At 32.8% G+C, this 22383-nt stretch overlaps 1 protein-coding gene and 2 pseudogenes across 1 annotated transcript; all 3 read left to right on the top strand.

Annotated features, from left to right (window-relative positions):
- The first annotated feature begins 469 nt into the window (after positions 1–469).
- Positions 470–19349, top strand: LOC105046917 (F-box protein PP2-B11-like). Its single transcript, XM_010925670.4, has 3 exons — positions 470–923; positions 3511–3629; positions 18730–19349. The coding sequence occupies exons 1-3, from the start codon at positions 636–638 to the stop codon at positions 19175–19177; spliced, it is 855 nt and encodes a 284-aa protein (XP_010923972.1). The 5' UTR covers positions 470–635; the 3' UTR covers positions 19178–19349.
- Positions 19350–20236: 887 nt separating this feature from the next.
- Positions 20237–21267, top strand: LOC140858782 (uncharacterized; annotated as a pseudogene).
- Positions 21268–21448: 181 nt separating this feature from the next.
- LOC140858781 (uncharacterized) overlaps positions 21449–22383 on the top strand; it is a 63241-nt pseudogene continuing 62306 nt past the window's right edge.

Raw genomic sequence — 22383 nt, 5'->3', positions numbered from 1 at the left:
TATCGGAACATCCCGACGAGTGTGAACTTCTTTACAGATACTCTTCGACGTCACGGAGCTCCAGCAACATCCAACTCCAGCCACATCTTGCAGCAATATTTATATTTTTATATTATATTTTAAAAAGTTACATTCACCAGTATAAAATAATATACTCTTTAGAATTTTAGTGGTATTTTATAAAATTACACAGGGCCGAAGATTAAAATAATGATGGTGCATAAGATGGGATCGAGGATGGTTTTTGGTCATTGAGCAGTCAATTCAAGCAAGAATGATTTTTCTGCAAGTTAATAACCAACTTGAGTCTGAGATCGTCAAGGAATTATTAGGTGGATAAGGATGAAAAAAAATCACCTAGAATGATTTTAGCTTAGATCCAATGCGGGTCATGGTCAATCAAATAAATTTCGCCACCAACCATCCCATGTCACACCAATCCCCTGGTGCCATGGCGCTGAAGCACCGCGGCGGGCAAGAGAAGACCATCGCTCCCCGTCCTCACGCTTTTTGAATATTCTTCTTTGGCCAAGCCAATCAACTCTAGTCCCTATCGTCTACCCACCACCTCTCCTCCATTCCTTCCCCTATAAGCCGATCGAAGCTTGTTTTCACTGAAAGCCAAATAGCAATCAATGGCGAGGCGACAAGAGGAGTCCGAAGGTGGCGGGTACATCGGCAGGTTGCCGGAGGAGTGCATCTCGCACGTGCTTTCCTTCACGACGCCTCGTGATGCGTGCAGGTCGGCGCTCGTGTCGGCCGCCTTCCACTCCGCGGCGAGCTCCGACGCGCTGTGGCAGCGGTTCCTCCCGTCCGATTACGAGTCGATCCTATCGCGGGCCGTTGATCCGGTCGAGTACTCGTCGAAGAGGGAGCTCTATCTCCGACTCTGCGACTCCATTCTCGTCGATGGCGGCCAGATGGTGAGTTTAGGCGCGGCGGCGGCGCTCTCTCCTTCCTCTCTCTTTCTTTTTAACGTTAAAACGTGGGGTATTTCTCTAACCTTTGGATGTTGCCGGCATCGACGAGGAAAAGCAACGTATGTTATTTAATCAAGTAATTAAAATCAAGTTGAGGTAGATTTAAGAGAAAAAAAGAGCTTGATAATAAGGTAAAAGGTAGAAATATGAATCTGAAAGCTAAAACTACCATGAAGTCACATATATACAACATAAAATAAAAAAATAAAAATATGGATTTGTTTCGGTACTTTTTTAATTATTGTCAAATTCATAAGTAGTTTAAATCCAAACATTCATCGGATAAAAATGGAACGCTTTGTTTGGTTGCAGAATGAGCAAGAGATATATATCCCTCTGACTTGTGTCACAAGACAATTCCGGTAGAGCTTGGATGGACTTTGTAAAATTGGATAAAGAAATTATTTGGCATGGTTATCATGTTATCCTTTCGATTATTTTTTTTGTCCCGCGTTCTTTTTAAATGCATAAAGAAAGTAACAGAACAATTTTGTTCTTATGATAAAGCATCCTAGACATGACATACACAATGATGAACTCGTTGTCAAAGGAGAAGGGTTATGTCGTGAGGCTCATCATCACTACCTCTCTTAATTTCTCTCCTCCCCTACATTTTCTTCTTCTTTTCTTTGGTAGAGCCATCACTTTCTGAAAACGGCAATGAAGGTGATGCCTCGCTTTCCCCTTAGCCTTGTTTTCTGATGGAAGGCTCTAAGAACTCTTAATTAGAGGCCACAATCGAGCCGAAAACAGGAGGAGCATATGACTTGGTCATGTTCTAAACTTTTTAAATTAATTTTTAAATAAAAATATTCATTTATTTTCAAAAAATCATAAAAGATGATAAGCCGAGATTGCTTTTCGGTTCTTGAGTTATTAGTTCAAAATTATTTTATTACAGAATATTTATGGACTGGAATATGACCTGTGACATTGTTTTAGCATATTATGATTTTCATGATAATTTGTGTTTCCCTCGGAAAATTATAGAAATTAGCAAAAATGTTCAAAAAGCATGATTCTTGATGACTTATGCTCCTAAAATTATGTTCAAATGCCATTTAGTAGCATCTGAGTGGAATTATTCTCAAGCAAATTTTGGTTCAAATATGGCATATTTATTGTGTAAATTATTCGTAAAAAAAAAAAAAGGAGAAAAGTCCTGTTTGGCTAAAAAAGCAAAATGACTCTTTAAACATGGAAGATACTTAATTGAGAAGTGGAATGGGCACTTATTCCTTTTGTTTATATCATGTAATTAGGAATAGTATTTACTTAGAAATTTCAATTAAGTAGAAAAGAGCGAGAGCAAGGGAGGTGTGATGTGGCATTAAGGACTCATTTGGTTTACGAAAATTTAAAGGGAGATGTGTGATTCCTAAAAAATAAAAAAAATTCTTATAATTTGATTAGAGTTTTTAAAAAAGAGAGATTGGAAAAATATCTTTATATGGGAAAGAAAAACCTCTGGAGGAGGTGGGCTTTTGGAATGAGAATTGAAGATCCTTTTTTTCAAGAATACCCTTTTAATGCTGTTCTTCTATATTGTATTAATATAAATATTAATATAATATTATAATAATATTAATATAACATAATATTATATTAATATAATATCTTATTTATTGATATTTTATTTAATATTAATATTGATATAATATTAATATTATAATAATATCTATATTAATAAATATTATATTAAAATAAAAATATTATACTTATATTTATATTAATAAAATAATATTATATTAATATATTAGTATTATATTAATGTAATAAATTATTATGATCTAATGTTATATTATATTTATATTTATACAAAGTTTGGGAGCAAAATATTATAGTTTTATATCGATTAAGGGTATAATAGATACTTTACATAGTTTTTTCAGAAAAATAGTTGTTTAATCAAATATAGACTACTTTAAAATAAGTCACTTTTTCATAGTCAATCAAATATTTTAAAATTATTTTTTGAGGCATCATATTCTTAGGAAATAAGTTTTCAAGAATAATATTTTATAAAAAAAAGTTCTTATGAACCAAACAAGTCCTAAAAGGAGTCTATGATTTTCCTATTCTCTTTCTTTTATTTTTCCTAATATTTGAGAGGGGAGATAGTTTCTCTCTCTTATCTATTTGATATATATAGATATCTAATTACAACTTATGTTACAAATAGACATCATGCACATCCTAAATGTCATATGTGCCATTTCTTATAAGTTGATTGCAAGGAGAGTTTTTTTGTTGTTTTTTTTTTTTTTACATAATGATTCCTTTTTTTTTTTGAAAAATTTCAGACAATTTTGCAATTTAAAGTTTATTGCAGCATATTCGAGATGGTTTTAAGAAAGAATTTGATAAATACATGTGCACTATTCTGGCTCTATCTAGTAATATTAGCTTCTTGTGCACTTTCCCTAGCTTCGAGAAACTAAAAGTACAATATTGATGGTTTCCTTATGAATAGATTGATTTTTTGTCTTGCTATCTTCTTTAAATATTTGCCATTCTTTTGGGGTAGCAGAGCTTTGGATTGGAGAAATCAACTGGACGTAAATGCTACATGATATCTCCAAGAATCATGAATATTGTATGGAGTTATGAACCACAATATTGGAGATGGCTTTCTCTAGCCGAGTCACGGTATGTGCACAACTATCTCTATTTTTGAAGAAATTTCTTTTAGATTTTAATATGATGTTTTAGCAAGTTGTTTGGGTGCATGTGTGCTTGCATGTGTAAGCAAGAGATATACCATTTGTTCAGTTATAAAACAACAACAAGGTAGGGCTTTTCCTTATCTTTCTTCTACTTCTAAAAAATTTGGATTGGAAAAGAAATTTGAATTATATTTCATGTTCATGGCACTAGTGTGCTTTATATACAAGTTGAGTCCTTTGACTTTAGGGATCCAATATGGTAGAATACAACAATAAAATCTTATGATTATGAGAAAGACACTAGGGACTTGATATAGTATAATACAATAGCAAAATCCTAGAATTTGGTACACATACTAAATATAAATAGGACAACTAGATCCCATGATAGTTGGACGTTGATATGGGCTAATATGACAAGATTCGGTAGGCGACATGTGGCAGCTACGATATCCAAGATTTTATAAGGGCTTATATGCGAGGATTCTATAAGTAATATATAGCAATCGTGATATCCAAGATTCTATAATAGACAAAATTCAGACAACTTTAATACTCTCAAGTTAGTATGTGTAAATCTGTAATATCCAACTTGCCTAATAGATAAAAAAATGGATCATGACCCAAAATTTTGGTAAAAATATCAGCACGTTGCTTGTCACTTCAAAAAAATTTGGTCTAGGTTGTGCCTGATTGTAATTTTTTTCAAACAATATGATAGTCTATTTCGATATATTTTGTCCGCTCATGAAAAATAGAGTTGGCAACAATATAAAGTACAGCTTCATTATCACAATAAAGAGACATAGGTTGAGGATGGTGGATCACCAAATCAGACAATAGAGCTTTGATCCAAATCAGTTCACAAGAGGTAGAGGCCATTGATCGGTATTCAGCCTCAATAGTAGAGCGAGAGATGGTACTTTTTTTTATGCGCTATGAGATAGGACTATCACCAAGAAAGCTGCAATAACTTATGACAGAATGGTGAGTAGTGGGACAATTTATCCAATTAGCATCACAATAGGCACTGAGATGAAAATTATTTGAGGCAAGCATGAGGATACCAAAATCAAGATAAGATTTGAGATATCGCAAGACTCGAAAAGTAGCATCCATATGGGGTTGGCATGGTTCCCGTATAAACTGACTAAGAAGATTGACAGCAAATGTAATATCTAGATGTATGATTATGAGATAAATCAAACGACCTATCAGACATTTATATGATCCAAAATTATGCAAAGGTTCTCCAACATCATGTGATAATTTTATATTTTGCTCCATCGGAGTGTGCATCAGTTTAACATCTAGAACAACTGCATCTTCAAGAATATCTAAAATATACTTTTGTTGAGAGAGAAAAATATCTTTGTTGGAATGTGCAACTTGAATACCCAAGAAATATTTAAGTGTGCCAAGATCTTTGATTCGAAAGTGATCTTGGAGGTAGGATTTAGTGAAACCAATGGAAGAAGGAACATTGCCAGTAATGAGTATATCATCAACATAAACAAGCATAGTGGTGATGCTACCCTTAGATTTGAGGGTGAAAAGTGAATATTCAGCAATTGATTAAGTGAAGCCAACTTGGAATAGTGTTGTAGATAATTTAGAAAACAAATTACAGGAAGCTTGTTTGAGACCATATAAGGATTTATTGAGTCTGTAAACTAAATGGTCTACTTTCTCCTCCTTTCGAGAAAAACTTGGTAGCAATTGCATGTAAACTTCATCATTCAAATCATCATGGAAGAAGGCATTATTGACATCAAGCTAATATAAAGGCCAATATTTGGCAGCTGCAATGGCAATAAGACAACGAATTTGGTGACAGGAGCGAATGTTTCATGATAATCTAGGCCTTCAGCTTGAGTGTGGTCATTAGCAACAAGTCTTGCTTTATATCATTCAGTACTATCATCAGATTTGTATGTGATCTTATATACCCATTTGCTTCCAATGGTATGTTTGTCTAGTAGAAGTGGCATTACAGACCAAGTGTGATTCAGCTCTAAGGCTTTAATTTCATCGGCCATAGCATCATGCTAGTGAGCATGTTTCATTGCTGAGGAGAATGCTCACTTGGGTTCCTAAGAAGAGGAAATTAGAAGCTAGAAATGCACGTTGAGAGCTAGAGAATTTATCAATGGAAAGATAATTTTGGAGTGGATATTTAGTACCTGTCACACACACGGTTGTTTTGATCTAAACAAGAAAAGGATGAAAATTTGAGAGCACTAAAAATCTTGGAGCCATTGGAGAGGACATCAGATTCTTGCAGAGCATTTTGGAGCTGGATTAAGAGATGTTATTTCAAATGAGTCCTGATTAGGAGTGGAAGAAGGCTGAGTAGGTGAAGATGGAAGATTACTTAAAGTAGTAGAGAGCATAGGTTTATCACCAGTATCAATAATGTGAGAAAGAATTAGAGATTGGGAAGAGAGTGAAACATATGGTGTGTTGACAAATCGAAAAATTGATTCATGAAAAATAACATCTTTATTAGTGAATATTTTTTTCTCAAGAAGGTCATACACATGGTAGCCTTTTTATCCATAGGGGGATCCTACAAAAATGCATTTTTGCACTTAAGATCCAAATTTATTTTAAGCTTGAATATGGGCAAAACAAAGACATCCGAAAGTATGTAAATAGTGATAAGAGGGTTTTTTATCAAAAAGTATTTCATGAAAAGATCTACCACCTAAAATAGGTGAGAGAAGTTGGTTAATAAGATAAGCTACAGTTAAAATACACTCACATCAAAATTGGATAGATAGGCTAGCTTGAAACCATAGTGTCGGGCAACTTCAAGGAGATGTCTATATTTGCGCTCAACTACATCATTTTGCTATAGTGTACCAACACAAGATATTAGATGAATAATTTATAAAGAATCAAGATAAGTTTGGAATTGATGGTCCATGAATATCATCACATTATTACTCCTAATCATCTTAATTTTATGAGAAAATTGATTGTTTACTAAAGCAATAAATTTTTTAAGCAAATAAAATGTTTCACTTTTGAACCGCATTAGAAAAATCCATATGCTACGAAAAAAGTTATCCATAATTGTTAAGAAATAACGTACACTGATATGAGGCGGAATAGAGTAATCTCCCCAAATATCTATATGAATAAGTTCAAAAATGAAGTAACAAAAGTACTTATACGAAAAGAAACTCTGATATATTTAGCTAAAGGACAGATGGTACAAGAATCTATTTTATTTTGAAAAGTAAAAAGAGAAACAAAAATATCTTGAGCTAAAATCTTTAATCTTGAAGTGGATGGATGATCCAATCGATTATACCAAAAACTCAATTGGGTACAATAAGCTATAGAAATAGAAAAAATTGGACTCTTGTAGTAGAAGAGACCATCCTTTTCTTTACCGAGACTAGTTGGCTTTTTCGTCGATAGGTCTTGAAAAACACAGAAGTGAGAAAAAAAGATAGCAATGCAATTATGTATTTTAATGAACTTGCTAATGGATAATAAATTTAAATTGAAAGTGGAAATGCAAAGGACATCTTTTAACTCAAGAGAAAGGGATAATTTTACCATCCCTTTTTGGGTTATTTGAACTATATCTCTAGTACGTAATTTAATGGATGGAGAAATTGGTAACGATTCGAGTGATAGAAAAAGATTAGAGTCCAAGACAATATGGTCAGAAGCATCGGTGTCAATTATCCATGTCACAAGTTCTGAATTGAAAGGGATCCCTGCCATGTTAACAGAAGTTGTGGTCTTATTGGTGTTCAATACGGATAGCAATTGGGCACACTGCTCTGGCATGAGCTAGGGTATAATGGATGGACTAAGAGGATTTTCATTATTGGCAGCATAATTTGCAGGAACATAAGTTTTGGTTCCTCCATAGTGGTTCAGATAGCCATATAGTTTATAGTAGGTGCCACATGTATGATCAAGATTATTGCAATAATCACGGTATGGTCGTCCTCACCCACTATGACCTCCACAATCACAACCTCGGTTACTAGAATGATTAGAGTCATGCTTATCAAAGTACGAAGCAACCATGGCAGCGCCTTCAAGAGTTTGCATCGGTTTAACTTATAGTGCCTTCTACTTTTTCTCTTGCAAAATTAGAGAAAAGTTTTATTTACTATAGGTAAGGGTCCATGGTGAGTATCTGGCTTGGAACTATTGAAAAAAAGTCATTGAAATCCATAAGGAATTGAAAAATCCTTTCATCTTGGAAGATCCGATTCAACTCTTTCATTGCTCCACAGGTGCAAGTAGGAAGTGGATATAGATCATTAATTTCATTCCAATATATTTTGAGTTTAGTAAAATAAGAAGCAACAGAAAATTGATCTTGAATATGTATTGAGATATCTCGCTTGATATAATAAATTTAAGTAGTCTTACTATGAGAAAAGTGCTCCTCGAGATCTTCCCATGCCTCCTTCAGAGTTTCAAAATAGGCTATGCTACTTATAAGATCTTTATGATCTGCATTTCAAATCCAAGAAAGCACCATGGTGTTGCAACACTACCAAGCATCAAGCATTGTGGAACTTTTTCATGCTTCTTAAGCTAGCCATCAATGAAGCCAATTTTATTTTTGGCCAAGAGAGCTGCTTCATGGCATGCCTCTATAAAGGATAATTGTGATCAATAAGGATTTGAGAGACCAAGACCATGTCTGGCTTATTTGAGTGATAGAGAAAGAATGGACATGTTACATCAACACTTTGGATCAGAAATAATAGTAGAAGAAGCCATGATTATTAGATGGAGAATAAAGGACCAAAGAAAATAAATATTAAGAGGATGATAGGGGAATACGAAAGAGGGCTTAATTGATTAAGGAAAAACCTATTTTGATACCATGAAAAATTTGGATAGAAAAAGAAATTTGAATTACATTTCACATCTATGATATTAGTGTGCTTTATATACAAGCTGAGCTCTTTGACTTTAGAGATCCAATAAGGTAGAATACAATAATTAAATCTCATGATTATGAGAAAAATACTAGGGACTTGATAATGGCAAAATCCTAGGATTTGGTACACATACTAAATATAAATATGACAATTGGATCCCATGATCCTTGGAGGTTGATATGACCAAATATGCCAAAATTCGGTAGGCAATGTGTAGCAGCTACGATATCTAAGATTCTACAATAGACTGATATGTCAGGATTCTATAAGTAATATATAGTAGTTGTGATATTTAAGATTCTATAATAGGCAAGATTTTGATAAGTTTAATAACTTTAATAATGTGACATCACAGAGAAGTTAATTTAGAGAGATCTCAATACTAGATAGCCACAAAACCAATTCCCATCCCAGCAAAGCTATATCCTGCTTACATTTTGTTGAGTATGATAGAAGGTTAGAACAGCTAAATTATGTTTTTATTTTCTTCCTTGTCTCTCTCTCTAAATTTTACTTTTTCATTGCTGCCCAGAAAGGTAGAAACCCAATGGGGGATGAATTGGATTCTTTAAAAATTTTAACCAAATTTAAAATCTAAACAATTATGTGCATCCAATTAAGTTAACTCAAGTGAATGTGAAGTGAAAGCAATGTGCTACAGTGGAATTAAGATATAAAAGGTAGCGAAAGCAAGAATTAAAATAAGTAAACAAGATAATAAAACAAGGAAGAAATAATGTACAACACCAACACAAAAGATTTATAATAGTTCGGTGCAACCTCACATCTACATCCACTCTTCAAGAGCTTCTTGAAAATTTTACTATAATCACCCAACTATAGTGTGTTTGTTTTAACCCGGGATTACAAGCAAACCTAGTCGGTTTTTTAGGATCACCAACCACAACCTTACATCGATTATTTTTTGAGCTCACAATCAACCCAGTTGGTTTTACGGGCTCACCAACTAAAATCTATAATATCCAATTTCGGACTTGGACAGGCCTTTATCTTAAGTTTCTTTTTTCCAAAGAAACTTGTAAAGAAAATAAAAACATAAGATAAGATTTTAGCATAAAATAAAAACTAAAATAAAACTCTTTTGAAGTGTAGAGGAGTTGAATGATTGATCTTTTGAAGCTTTGTCTTCTCTTTTTTGAAGCTTGAAAGGAAGTAGAAATGATGAAGATGAATGCTCTTGAAAGCCCACTGAAATCTGTGCTCAAATCCCTCTCTTTTCTCTTTTTTTTGGATATTCAATGTTCCTTACCAAAGTAAAAGATTCTCTCTTTAAATCCACTTAATCTTCCTTTACAAATAATTCTTTAGCTTTTTATTACTTTGAAAGTGGTTGGAGAATAAGTTTTGACTATTGAAGCCTTTGAAATAGCCGTTAGAAATAAAAACTAGCCGTCGGATAAGTATAAAAAAATAAAAACTAGCCGTTATAGCTTGTCCTAGGCCACAAGTCGACTCATTTTTACTTCGAGTCAGCTCGTCTGTCCCATGAGTCAGCTTGTTTTCAAGCATACAGAATTCAGTTTTCTATTTTTCTGAGAGAGTCAACTCTTACTGTTCATGAGTCGACTCAAGCTCTATACCACTTGATACCAACATGCTAGAATCGATACAAAACCTCCCGACTCAAAACCTTCTAACTTTATTTTTTTCATATTTTTTCCTCTTAAACTTTAATTTCTCAACCTTAGTGCTTCCAATGATATTTTCTTCTTCCAAATTTATTTTTTTCATAATAATCCATCCAAACTTATGAAAATTTATTCTTTGAAGTACCTTGACTTGGCATCTTGAGGAAATCTTTTCAATGGAATATTTTTTCAATTTGAACACTTGAAAAGACCTACATACAATCTTAAAATACATGATTAGTATCATTTATACTCAACATTTTGAAATCATTAAAATCAATCTTAGGGTCAACAATCTCTCCCTTTTTTATGTTGATAAAATTTTGAGTATATGCTCAATAAAAATAAATAATATATTTTAATATATTTTATAAAAATATATCATGAAGTATAGATTAAACACAATGAATGTACACATCATGAGTGTTTTCAATTGATCTTTAGTTTATTGCACATTTTATATATACTCATTTTAAAAGATATCTCAATGCAAATTAATGAGCATAATTATTTCAAGCATCAAATTAATGAGCATCTTAAGTATTAATTCATTTAGCATATACTTAACATCTCTCTCTCTTTTTTTGATAGCATCAAAAAGCTCATGAAAAGGATCAAAAAAAATCATCAAAATCAATAAGATTGAATTTAAAAATATATCAAATTAGGAGATGTATCAAATTTAGAAAATCAATTCAAATAAATCATCTCCCTTTTGAAAACTTATCTTTTGATTCAAAACATGCTTTAAATATTTCTTCTTTTTCAAAATTAGCTTAAAATCAAATACCAATAACTTTCCCCCTTTTTGAATGAATATGTCTCTTTAATTATATTTTCAAATAAGTACTTTTAATCTTTAAAAGAAATAGGGCTTTTCAAAGATTTGAATGGCGAAATGAGGTACAACATTTATTTCAATATTAATTCTTCTTTTTTTTAACAAAAATTAGTTATTTAAATATAAAAAAATATGTATCAAAACTGTATCGAGTAAATCAATGATTTTAACATATAGTATCAAGGCAAATGAGAATCACTATTTCATATTTATTTCTTGAGTAAAAATTATCTTGATATCAATAATTTATGAAGATTTCTCAATGCATATCAAAATTTCAGTACCATATTCAAATTTGCAAATATATTTTAAATTGGATTTGAAAATTTATTTTTTAAAGTGAGAATATGTTTAGTTCAGTTTTAACTCCAATTTATTATTAAAAATGATTGGACAATTAAATCATGATTAAAATCACATTAAGGCTCAAATTAAAAGGATCACAAAGTAATTTGAATTCTCAATAAAAGCTAGACAATATTCAACACACAAACATCTCTCCCCTTATTTTTAAGAGTAAATGTCAGAATTTTTTTTAAATTATTTTAGTAATATTTTCTCCCTCTATTTTTCATAATTAATGCTGGATAATTTTATTTTTCAACCTTTCTCCCCCTTTTTATTTCAAATTGAGCACATTTAAATTCAGATTATCAAATTTTAATATACATTCATTTAATTAATTATTCTTTAACATTTTCTCTTCTTTTGTTTTGTAAGCAAATCTATTTTATCATTAAGCATATTTAACATAAATTTAATCTTGTAAATTTAAATTCTCATATTCAAGTATATTTTTAATTAACTAATCATTTCTTCTTTTAATATTTTCTCTCCCCTACTTTTGTAAACAAAGCCATCTTAGAAGTGTAAGCATCAATAGCAATCAAACATTGGATTCATTCAAGTAGAGACTAAATCTTCAAAAATTCTTCTTTTCATTACTTTCGAAAGATATTTACATGAGATGTTTATAATAACAAACATTAAAAAGTCCAAAATGTATAGCATGTACATCTATAATGCAAGTCCTAGCATCCTAAGGGTGAGGTCAGAGGCTCTAAGAGGATGGTCCGGGTTGAGAAGGTCATCATGAGCATTGTTTTAATGGTAAATGAGTCGACTCCTCTTGTTTCAAGAGTTGACTTCTTGATATAGAAATAATTCAAAGGAGTTTTAAAAAATTAAAATTTAGCTCAAATTGATTGGTAACTGATTTTCAATCAAATTTAGGTCATGAGAGATATTCAAATTGAATTGGGGGATAAAAAATTAATTAATTAAGGATTTAATAAATAATCAAATCAAGTGGATCAACAAATGGGAATCTAGATAATATTTCTGTGTTTTGGTTCAACTATGAAATTTCAAAACCTTAGGGGTAAGCCTAAGATGCAATGCAAATTATCACATCAAGCACTTGATCTTTTATGACTAGAATTTCTTATCTTTAAGTACTTAATTCATGTAATTTTTAGATATTTCAATGATTACATATCTTACGAGGATGTTAAAAATTAATTTTTGAGTTTTGCATCCAAATATTTTCATATGCCATCAAGCTCATTTTAATTTAAGTTTCATAAGTAATATCTTGTTATGAGGGGTTTGGGAGCATGCTGAATTTAAAATAAAATTTATGCTTCTAATAATCAATATGATACTAGGATTAAGAGAATATATGTATCAATATTTTCAAACAAGCAATAAAAATCAACACAATATCATGTATATATACGGAGCATCAAAATTAATCATCCCAACAAACACTACTATAGAACAAGCCTATGGCAGCGGTTCAAAAATCACTGCCATAGCAAGTATAGCAGCGATTATTCATAACCGCTGCCATATATTGGATATATGGCAGCCATTATAAGTAACCGCTGCCGTAGGCTACCAATGGCAGCGGTTAGAAGTAATCGCGATCATAGTCCAAACTTATTGCAGCAGTTACAAGCCTATGGCGGCGATTAGAAGTAATCACGATCATAGTCCAAACTTATTGCAGCAGCTACAAAATAACCACTGCAATAGGTTCTAAATATTGCAGCAGTTGACTAACCGCAGCCATAGGTGGGAGATATAGCAGCGGTTGTAAATAACTGCTATCATAGGTTCGACCTATAGCTGTGGTTATATATAATCGCTTCTATAGATTCGACAGATGGCAGCTGTTATAGTAACCGTTGCCATATCTCCGACCTATGGTAGCGATTAGGTGTAATCATTGCCATAGATCAAATCAATGGCAGTGGTTAATAATAACCGCTGCTATAATTGATTATAGCAGTGGTTTAGTGCAACCATTGCTATATAGGCTAAATATAATTTTTTTTATATTTTTTTCTGAATATGAGATAATTTTAAAATTTAAAGTTTATCTTCACTGTTTATTATCTAAATAATTATCAGTAGAGTGTAATCACAAAAGATCGCTTCGATCCGATAGCCCTAGCTATGTCGATCAATAAAATTAATTTCGATAGCCACGAACGGTCGCATAATGATCGGATAGATAGAGATTACCGATGGGTTCAAAAATTTGTAATGATGATCTTGGTGATATTTGTAGTATACTATCAAAATTTTATTTCAATTAGATATCATTATCATAGTCAATTTAGCATGGAATGATTTCGACCGTTAAATAAAAAATGAGTGATAAAAAGGTCAAACGGCATCCGATTATTAGATAATTTTTTAGATAAATATTCTTTACTATTGCTTTAATTATTTATATGATGATGATCATAAAATCCAAATCGTGCCTACATGAATCATCCATGTTAAGCAAATCTTACAAAAGCACAAACGTAATTACTTAATGATTTTGAGAATGAGCATCAAGAGATATAATTTTAGATTGTTTATATACGCACAGTTTGAATTTTACGATCATCACCGTACAAATGATTAAAGTACTATCAAAGATAATTTATCTAAAAAATTATCTCATAATCGGACACTTTTGGCTTTTTAATCACTTATTTTTTATTTAACGATCGAAATCATCCCATACTAAATTGATCATGATAATGATATCCGATTGAAGTAAAATTTTGATAGTATGCTACAAATATCATCGAGATCATCATTGTAAATTTTTAGATTCATCGGTTGTCTCTATCTATCAGATCATCATGAGATCGTTCGTGATCGTTGAAATTGAATTTTATTGATCGATATAGTTAGGACTATCGGATAGAGGTAGTCTTTTATACGACACTATAATGATAATTATTTAGATAATGAACGGTGAAGATGAATTTTAAATTTTAAAATTATACCATATTCAGAGAAAAAATATGAAATTTATATCTACCTATGGTAGCAGTTATTCATAATCGTTGCCATATATTCCTATTGCAGCAGCTATGCATAACTGCTGCCATAGGTCACGTATGATAGTGTTATGCATAGCATATGATAGTAATTTTTAAAACCACTGCCATAGGTTAGGTCTTTTTCCCAGCTCGCCCCCTTTTTTTCATTTCATGCCGGTGTTTTGGTTTTCCTCCTCTCTCTCTCCCCTCTCTACCTGAGCCCATGATCCTTGGAGGTTGATATAAGTAGATATGCCAAAATTCGATAGGCAATGTATAGCAGCTACGATATCTAAGATTCTACAATAGACTGATATACTAGGATTCTATAAGTATTATATAGTAGTTGTGATATTCAAGATTCTATAATAGGCAAGACTTTGATAAGTTTAATAATTTTAATAATGTGACATCATAGAGAAGTTAATTTAGAGAGATCTCAATACTGGACAGCCACAAAACCAATTTTCGTTCGAGCAAAGCTATATCCTACTTACATTTTGTCGAGTATGATAGGAGGTTAGAACAGCTAAATTATATTTTTATTTTCTTCCTTGCCTCTCTCTCTAAATTCTACTTTTTCATTGTTGCCCAAAAAGGTAGCAATCCAAAAGAGGGGATGAATTGGATTCTTTAAAATTTTAATCAAATTTAAAGTCTAAACAATTATGTGCATCCAATTTAGTTAACTCAAGTGAATGTGAAGTGAAAGCAATGTGCTATAGTGAAATTAAAATATAAAATATAGCAAAAGCAAGAATTAAAATAAGTAAGCAAGATAATAAAATAAGGAAGAAACAATGCACAACACCAACATAAAAGATTTATAGTGGTTTGGTGTAACCCCGTATCTATATCCACTTCCCAAGAGCCTCTTGAAAATTTTACTATAATCATCTGACTACAGTGTATTTGTTTGAACTCGAGATCACAAAGAAATCTAGTCGGTTTTTCAGGATCACTAACCGCAACCTTATATCAATTATTTTTTAGACTCACAATCAATTCAATTGATTTTACCAGCTCACCAATTAAAATCTACAATATCTAATTTTGGACTTGAATGGGCCTTTATCCCAAGTTTCTTTCTCTCAAAGAAACTTGTAAAGAAAATAAAAATACAAGATAAGATTTCAGTGCAAAATAAAAACTAAAATAGAACTTTTTTGAAGCATAGAGAAAGAGCTGAATGATTGATCTTTTGAAGCTTTATCTTGTCTTCTTTGAAGCTTGAGAGGAAGTAGAAATGATGAAGATGAATGCTCTTGAAAGCCCACTAAAATTTGTACTCAAATCTCTCTCTTTTTTCTTTTTTTTTGGATATTCAATATTTCTCACAAAAGTAAAAAATTCTCTCTTTAAATCTACTTAATCTTTCTTCCCAAATAATTTTTTAGCTTTTTATAACCTTGAAAGTGGTTAGAAAATGAGTTTTGACCGTTTGAGCCCTTGAAATAGCCATTAGAAATAAAAACTAGCCATTAAAGAAGTACAGAAAACTAGCCATTATAGTTTATCCCAGGTCACGAGTCGACTCTTTTTTACTTCGAGTTAGCTCGTCTGTCCCACAAGTTAGCTCATTCTCAGGCATGTAGAATTTAGCTTCCTATTTTTCTGAGAGAGTCAACTCCTACTGTTTACGAGTTGACTCGAGCTCTGTGCCACTTGATACCAACATGTTGGAGCCGACTCAAAACCTTCTAACTTTGTTTTTTTCATATTTTTGCCTCTTAAACTTTAATTTCTCAACCTTAATGCTTCTAAATGAAATTTTCTTCTTTCAAATTCATTTTCTTTATAATGACCCATCTAAACTTATGAAAATTTGTTATTTGAAGTGCTTTGACTTGGCATCTTGAGGAGATCTTTTCAATGGGATATTTCTTCAATTTGAATACCTGAAAAAATCTACATACAATCTTGAAACATATGATTAGTACCATTTATATTCAATATTTTGAAATCATCAAAATCAATCTTGGGTTCAATGTTCGTGAGCTATTTCACTGTGTTTGTTTGTCGAGAACCTAAAAATAGTCTTAATGTGATTTTCAATCAACTTTTTGACTCCAAGTTCCCACCAAGTCCCGAAGCTCAAGACATAATGAGAAGTTAATTAACTGCACAAAGAGATGTAGAAATTTTCTCAGTACAATATCATTTATATTTGATATGCAAAATGGAGAAATTTCATATAGCTTTTCATGATTTCACATAGCTAGATACATGAATATATACGTATGAATTCTATACGACAATCAAAAGTAGTTACCAAAAAAGGGTGAGAAACCAACAATATTTAGAGTTTATTGTTTATAATATTTAAGGCCGCAAATGGGTCGGGTTGATCCCCGACCTGTCCCAATCCGATCCGCATAGACCCGACCCAAATCGTTTTAAAGAACCCATAGATCCGGGTCGGGTTCTAAAATAGGACCTGCTCTATTTTTTGGATCGGATCTGGATTTACTGAATTTGGATCCAACCCGATCCGACCCAACCCGTAGACACATTTAGATTGATTTGGATTTTGAGATAAATGATCCGACCCGACCCGACCCGAACCCAATACAAGACCCGACCATGATTACTTTCTTTGGTTTCATTTTGTTTTATTTATTAAACTTCAAAGCTCTATTTCTTTTTATTTTTTTTATTTCTTCATTTGTTTTCATAATTATAATCTTTCGGTTCTTTGGAAGATGGTACTTTTAAACTCATATTTCTACTACTCTGTCAACCTCATTCAAGATTTTAAATATATGTCAAAAAGAAGCATGATGAAAGTAGAATTAGATATTCATTCATCTGATATTACAAAAGTGATAGAAGCATATTAATTTAAAAATAGATAAAATAGAACTCCTTGACTTTCTCCTACCTTCATTCCTTTACACACAGATTAGAAAAAAAACAAGATTCTATTGATCAAAGGTTGTTGACTGTCATCACTAGATTTTCAAATTATGTCAAATATCTTGGCATTTATTTTTACATGCTCTCATTAATTGAGTCTTGATGCTCATTTTAGCTTCATAGAGTTCATTAGAAACACTAACAAGAATAAAAACATAAGTAGAACTAGATATGATTTGAGAACAAGTAATAGATTCAGCATCTAATTGATAGTTTGAAAATTGATGCATAAGCCAACAATAAAGAGCATACACTAAAAAAAAGCAAATCTTCAAGTGCCGTTGCTACACAAAATAGTGCCGTGATAACCCTTATTTGATATTTATTGATCTTGTTATTTACAACCTAGACCCGAACTGATCCAAATCTGGACCTGAGCTGGATCCATATTTCATGAATCGGAGCTAGATTATACATTGACCCGACCTGACCCGAATGACCCGTTGGGTTATAAAATTTGATCTTGAACCTGATCCGACACAATCCGATCTTTTATTGGACTGGATTTGGATCCAATATTCAGATCCGATCAAGAAACCGAATCGGATCGGGGTCACTCATGACCCGACCCGATCCGATCCACTTGCACCCTTAGCAACATTCTCATCTCATGCAAATGGACTAAAACTAGTCAAACCCTTAGAGACAAGAACCATGCTGGGAAGATCTCTTGAAATCCAAGAAGGATGGGACTATTAAAACCTATATATGCAACAAGAAACTCATGGTTCCAGGGGGCTGGCCTGCTCAAGGTATACTTAAAGGTAGACGTATATATGAGCATTTAGTTCATCCACTGGCAGGCCACTAGCACCCCAAGTTACGGGCTAGGACATTATGGCAGGGCATGCAGCAGATGATGTATATGAGAAAGAAAAGAAAGAATGGAATAGGGTTTCTGCTCTCCTTTCTACATGTCATAAACACATGATCGATATTAGATCATTTGTTCTTTTAGCCCCCCTAATCTATAACAAAAAATGCTACAAAAAGTTAAAGTAAGGAAAGAAAATAAAAAAGTCTGAACACGAGATTAGACATGGAATAACAAAACTTATGACATATACTTTGGATTGTGGAGATTAATAGCTAAGATTGTTCATTTGCAATCATGTGAAATTGGATGTAACCAAACTACCGCCAACGTAACTCCTCCCTGTCGAGTCTTTTGCCAGCAATTTAAAAGTATAACAATTCTTATCACAGTTTTTTTGTAACATCTATTTTTTCCTCCAGTACGTAGATGCCTTGAACAGGCAACAATTTGCTACCTAGAATTTGTGATGCTTCTATTTATTAGCAAGCTTTTCTCTCCCAAATATAATATATGTTGATTTGTAAATTGCCTCAAATACAACTGGATGTGGTTTTATGTCGTCACTGCAATACCTTATTCAACGTGGAAGATTGCTTTGCTTGGCATCAGGTTCGCAGAAGTTGCTGAGCTTCTAACTGTTTGTTGGTTGGAAGTAAATGGCAATATTGACACTCGACTACTGTCTCCTAGAACAACATATGTTGCTTATCTCGTCTTCAAATTGGCCTCTGAGTCATATGGACTTGGTCCCCCTCCTCAGTTGGCATCAGTGAGGCTAGGAGCTTATGCCTCCGAGATTGATGTCTGTTTGCAAGATGATGATGATGATGATGGAGACGGTGATGACAGTGATGACGATGATGATCAGGAGGAAGGAGGGCGGTGGCAGCAGCGGCGGCACTTGAGGGATGATGGGTGGATGGAGATCGAGTTGGGGGAGTTCTACAATGATGTGGGTGATGACGGTGATGTGGAAATGAGTTGCTCGTCAGTGAAAGCGCTGCATTGGAAGAGTGGGCTTATTGTCCAGGGCCTCGAAGTAAGGCCCAAAATTTGACTTAGACGATGTTGTGATTATTTTCTATTGCTTCATGCTCAAAGAAAACTATTTTTTGTTACTTTAGATTCACGTTGCATCATATTAGTAGCCGCGGAAACTCTTTCTGGCGGTCTTATGGACAGTTTGGATATTGGAGTGGTGAATAAATTTAAGGATTAATTATATTTTATCCATATGAGCTCAGGCTCAATTTTATTAAGCCTCCTATGGTTCGAAAAGTAACACTTAATTCACCTGACATCAGATTCATCGGACTCCATCTTGCTTCATTACCCATCTATGATGTAAAATGAATTTTAGAATTTCTTTTCACTGTGATTTTGTTGCCCCATTCTTCTCCAAAGTGCTTGACCGGATATCTAATCTTCAGAATTGAAGCTTTTTCACCGAATTGAAGCCTTCGTTCACCTAATCGAATCGTAGAGGAAAAGCAAGCAGAAATCCAAAAAAGAGATATGTTGCAATTTTTTTATCATTTTTTTGGCAAATATTATCCTTTATGTTATGCGATGAACTTTGTTTTTAGATTTTTCTGTCCCATTTAGCATTGGTAGCAATTGGATTTGATTAAATGATTATATAGTGGTCATAGTGTTTCTTAATTTTTTTCTTCTACTTATCGGTCTCTTCTTTAGATATTTGGAATAGTTTAAATGATTCAGCAGTAGTTTCAATATAGCTCAATTTTTTTTTTATTTGTGTCGGTCTCATTTAGGACCATTTCGATTTCTTCAAATCATCCAGCCGTGGTCTTAGTAATTATTTAATATATTGGTTCAGCCCTATTTAGCAATGTTTGAATTTGTTTAAATGATTATACAGTGGTCCCAGTAAATCTAAATATCATTTTTGAAAATTTGGATTACTTCATATATAGGATTATAAAATGGTCACATTATTATTTTTATACTATGTAATGATTAGTTTGCTTCTTTACAAACCTAGTTCTTATTAAATATATATGCACTAGCAATTATTTTATTTTGGATATAGATACAGCTGAAGTTAGATTTTCCTTCGAGATCCATCATAGAGGAGTACTATCAAAAGGACCACATGCTAAAAGTATTCTGGAGGTAAGATGGATCACTATAATAATATTGATCCTAACCAGGTGAATTACTTTGAATTTCAAAATATGTGTGTTGATTTAGGGTGTCCATCCACCAGTAACATGTATTTCTTGGTACCCAATCGTAATCTTGATTATGGCTTGTTTATCTACATCTAAAAAGATGAAAATGGCAATTAGCATTTTGGTGCTCTATGCTGAGATGATGTTGATGATGGCCTTGATTCTTGAAACCTTGGCGTAGCCAAATGCTAGGATTCCTAGAAAAATGGTGTATATTTTTCATAAAACACTTGATGAGAGGATGATAAATAGAATAGCTAATCTTAGGCTTATGATAATAGAAAGTGATTAAGTTTACATTGATCAACTTACAATGGATAGGAGGGCACTTTGAAAAATTTTGTGAAATGCTTAAATCAGTAGGCAAATTGGAGGGAAGTAGACATATCTATGTGGATGAGATGACTGCAATATTCCTCCACACCCCAGGCCATCACTCAAAAAACAAGGTTGTACAATTTTACTTTCATAGGTTGGGTGAGATGGTATGTAGGCATTTCAATGTTGTTTTGAGGCTTCATTAGCACTTCCTAAAGAAGCCTGAGCTTATCACAAATACATCAATAGATGATAAATGGAAGTAGTTTAAGGTGAGTTAATATTATAGTTTACATTTAAAGGCAATGTTTGAGCCTATTACATGGTTAATATTCACTATTATGCTCATATTTATATTAATAGAATTATCTAGGTGCATTAGATGGTATTCATATTAGAGTGCGGATTTCATATAAGGACAAACCTAGATATTACCGCAGAAAGAATGAGATTTCTACAAATATACTTTGTGTACTCCACAGATATGCAATTTATTCATATGCTACTTCGATGGGAGGGGCCGACACATGATAATAGAGTTCTCAAGGATGCCATTTCTCACAGAAGTGAATTAGAAGTCCCATAAGGTAATTTTAAGTCCAATAATATAGCTGGTTTTTCCTTGCATGAGTAGGATAGATAATTTTTCCTAACTTCACCTTTTTGCTAACTTTTGAATGAGTAGGCTATTGCTACTTATGTGGTGCGAGGTGCACAAATTCTAAGAATTTGTTACTCCATTTGGAAGTCAAAGATATCATCTCAATGAGTGGAGATAAGGTTATCAACTCACTACATCTGAGAAACTCTATAACATGAAGCACTCCAGGACTAAGAATGTAATTAAGAGATATTTTGGCTTAATAAAGTGAGATGGATAGGGGTACAAATAAGTTGGGTTAGATCAGCTTATGAGTGATCCTAATTCGACCTGATTCCTTGATCGGGTCTTAATAATGAACCCAGATCTTACACAATAGAGGATTGGGTCAGGTTGGGTCTATAGCCAAACTTTTCAACCCAATGGGTTAGCCAAATTGGGTCAAGTCAGGTCCATGTATAACATGGCTCCAATAAAAAGAAATTCATATTTGAATTATATTCGGATCAAATGCAGTTTATTATATTTTAGTTATCACATAGCAAAATACTATTAACCATAAAAAATAGACAATAAATAATATTTCTCTTAAATCAAATTAGGATATAAAAATAATCTTAAACATATCTTTATGTTAAAAGCATTGCTCCTATAAGTCTTAAATCATAATTTAGAGGCTTAAATGGGTTTGAATTTTTAATAGTGTACTGAGTTCGAGTCAATCAGGTTGGATTATATACTACAAGATCTAAAATTGATTCAGAAATCAAATGGATTGGATCGGATCATATCGGATCAAAATTTAGTAAATCCAGATCCGACCTAGAAAATAAAACAGGGCCAATTTTAGAACCTAACCCAACCTTATGGATCCTTTAAAGCATGTCTAGTTGGATCGGGTCATAGATTAACCTGATCCATTTTCAGCCTTATAGATGGGCAATCCTTAGGAGCAATACTTGGTATCCTATTAAGATAATGTATCGGAACATTTTTTGTATGTTGCTTGCTGCATAACTACATTAGAAAAGAGATATATGTAGATCCTATTGAGGCTCTATACAATAAGAGAGAGTGGTCTCATGGTAGTTTCGCACATAAGCATGGTGCACATATCGAGCATATTGTGTAATCTACATCTTAGAATGC

Source organism: Elaeis guineensis, chromosome 6, assembly GCF_000442705.2.
Source record: "Elaeis guineensis isolate ETL-2024a chromosome 6, EG11, whole genome shotgun sequence".
Taxonomy (NCBI): Eukaryota; Viridiplantae; Streptophyta; class Magnoliopsida; order Arecales; family Arecaceae; genus Elaeis; species Elaeis guineensis.
The sequence above is the reverse complement of the archived record's forward strand: the minus strand, read 5'-3'. Positions and strand labels throughout refer to the sequence as shown.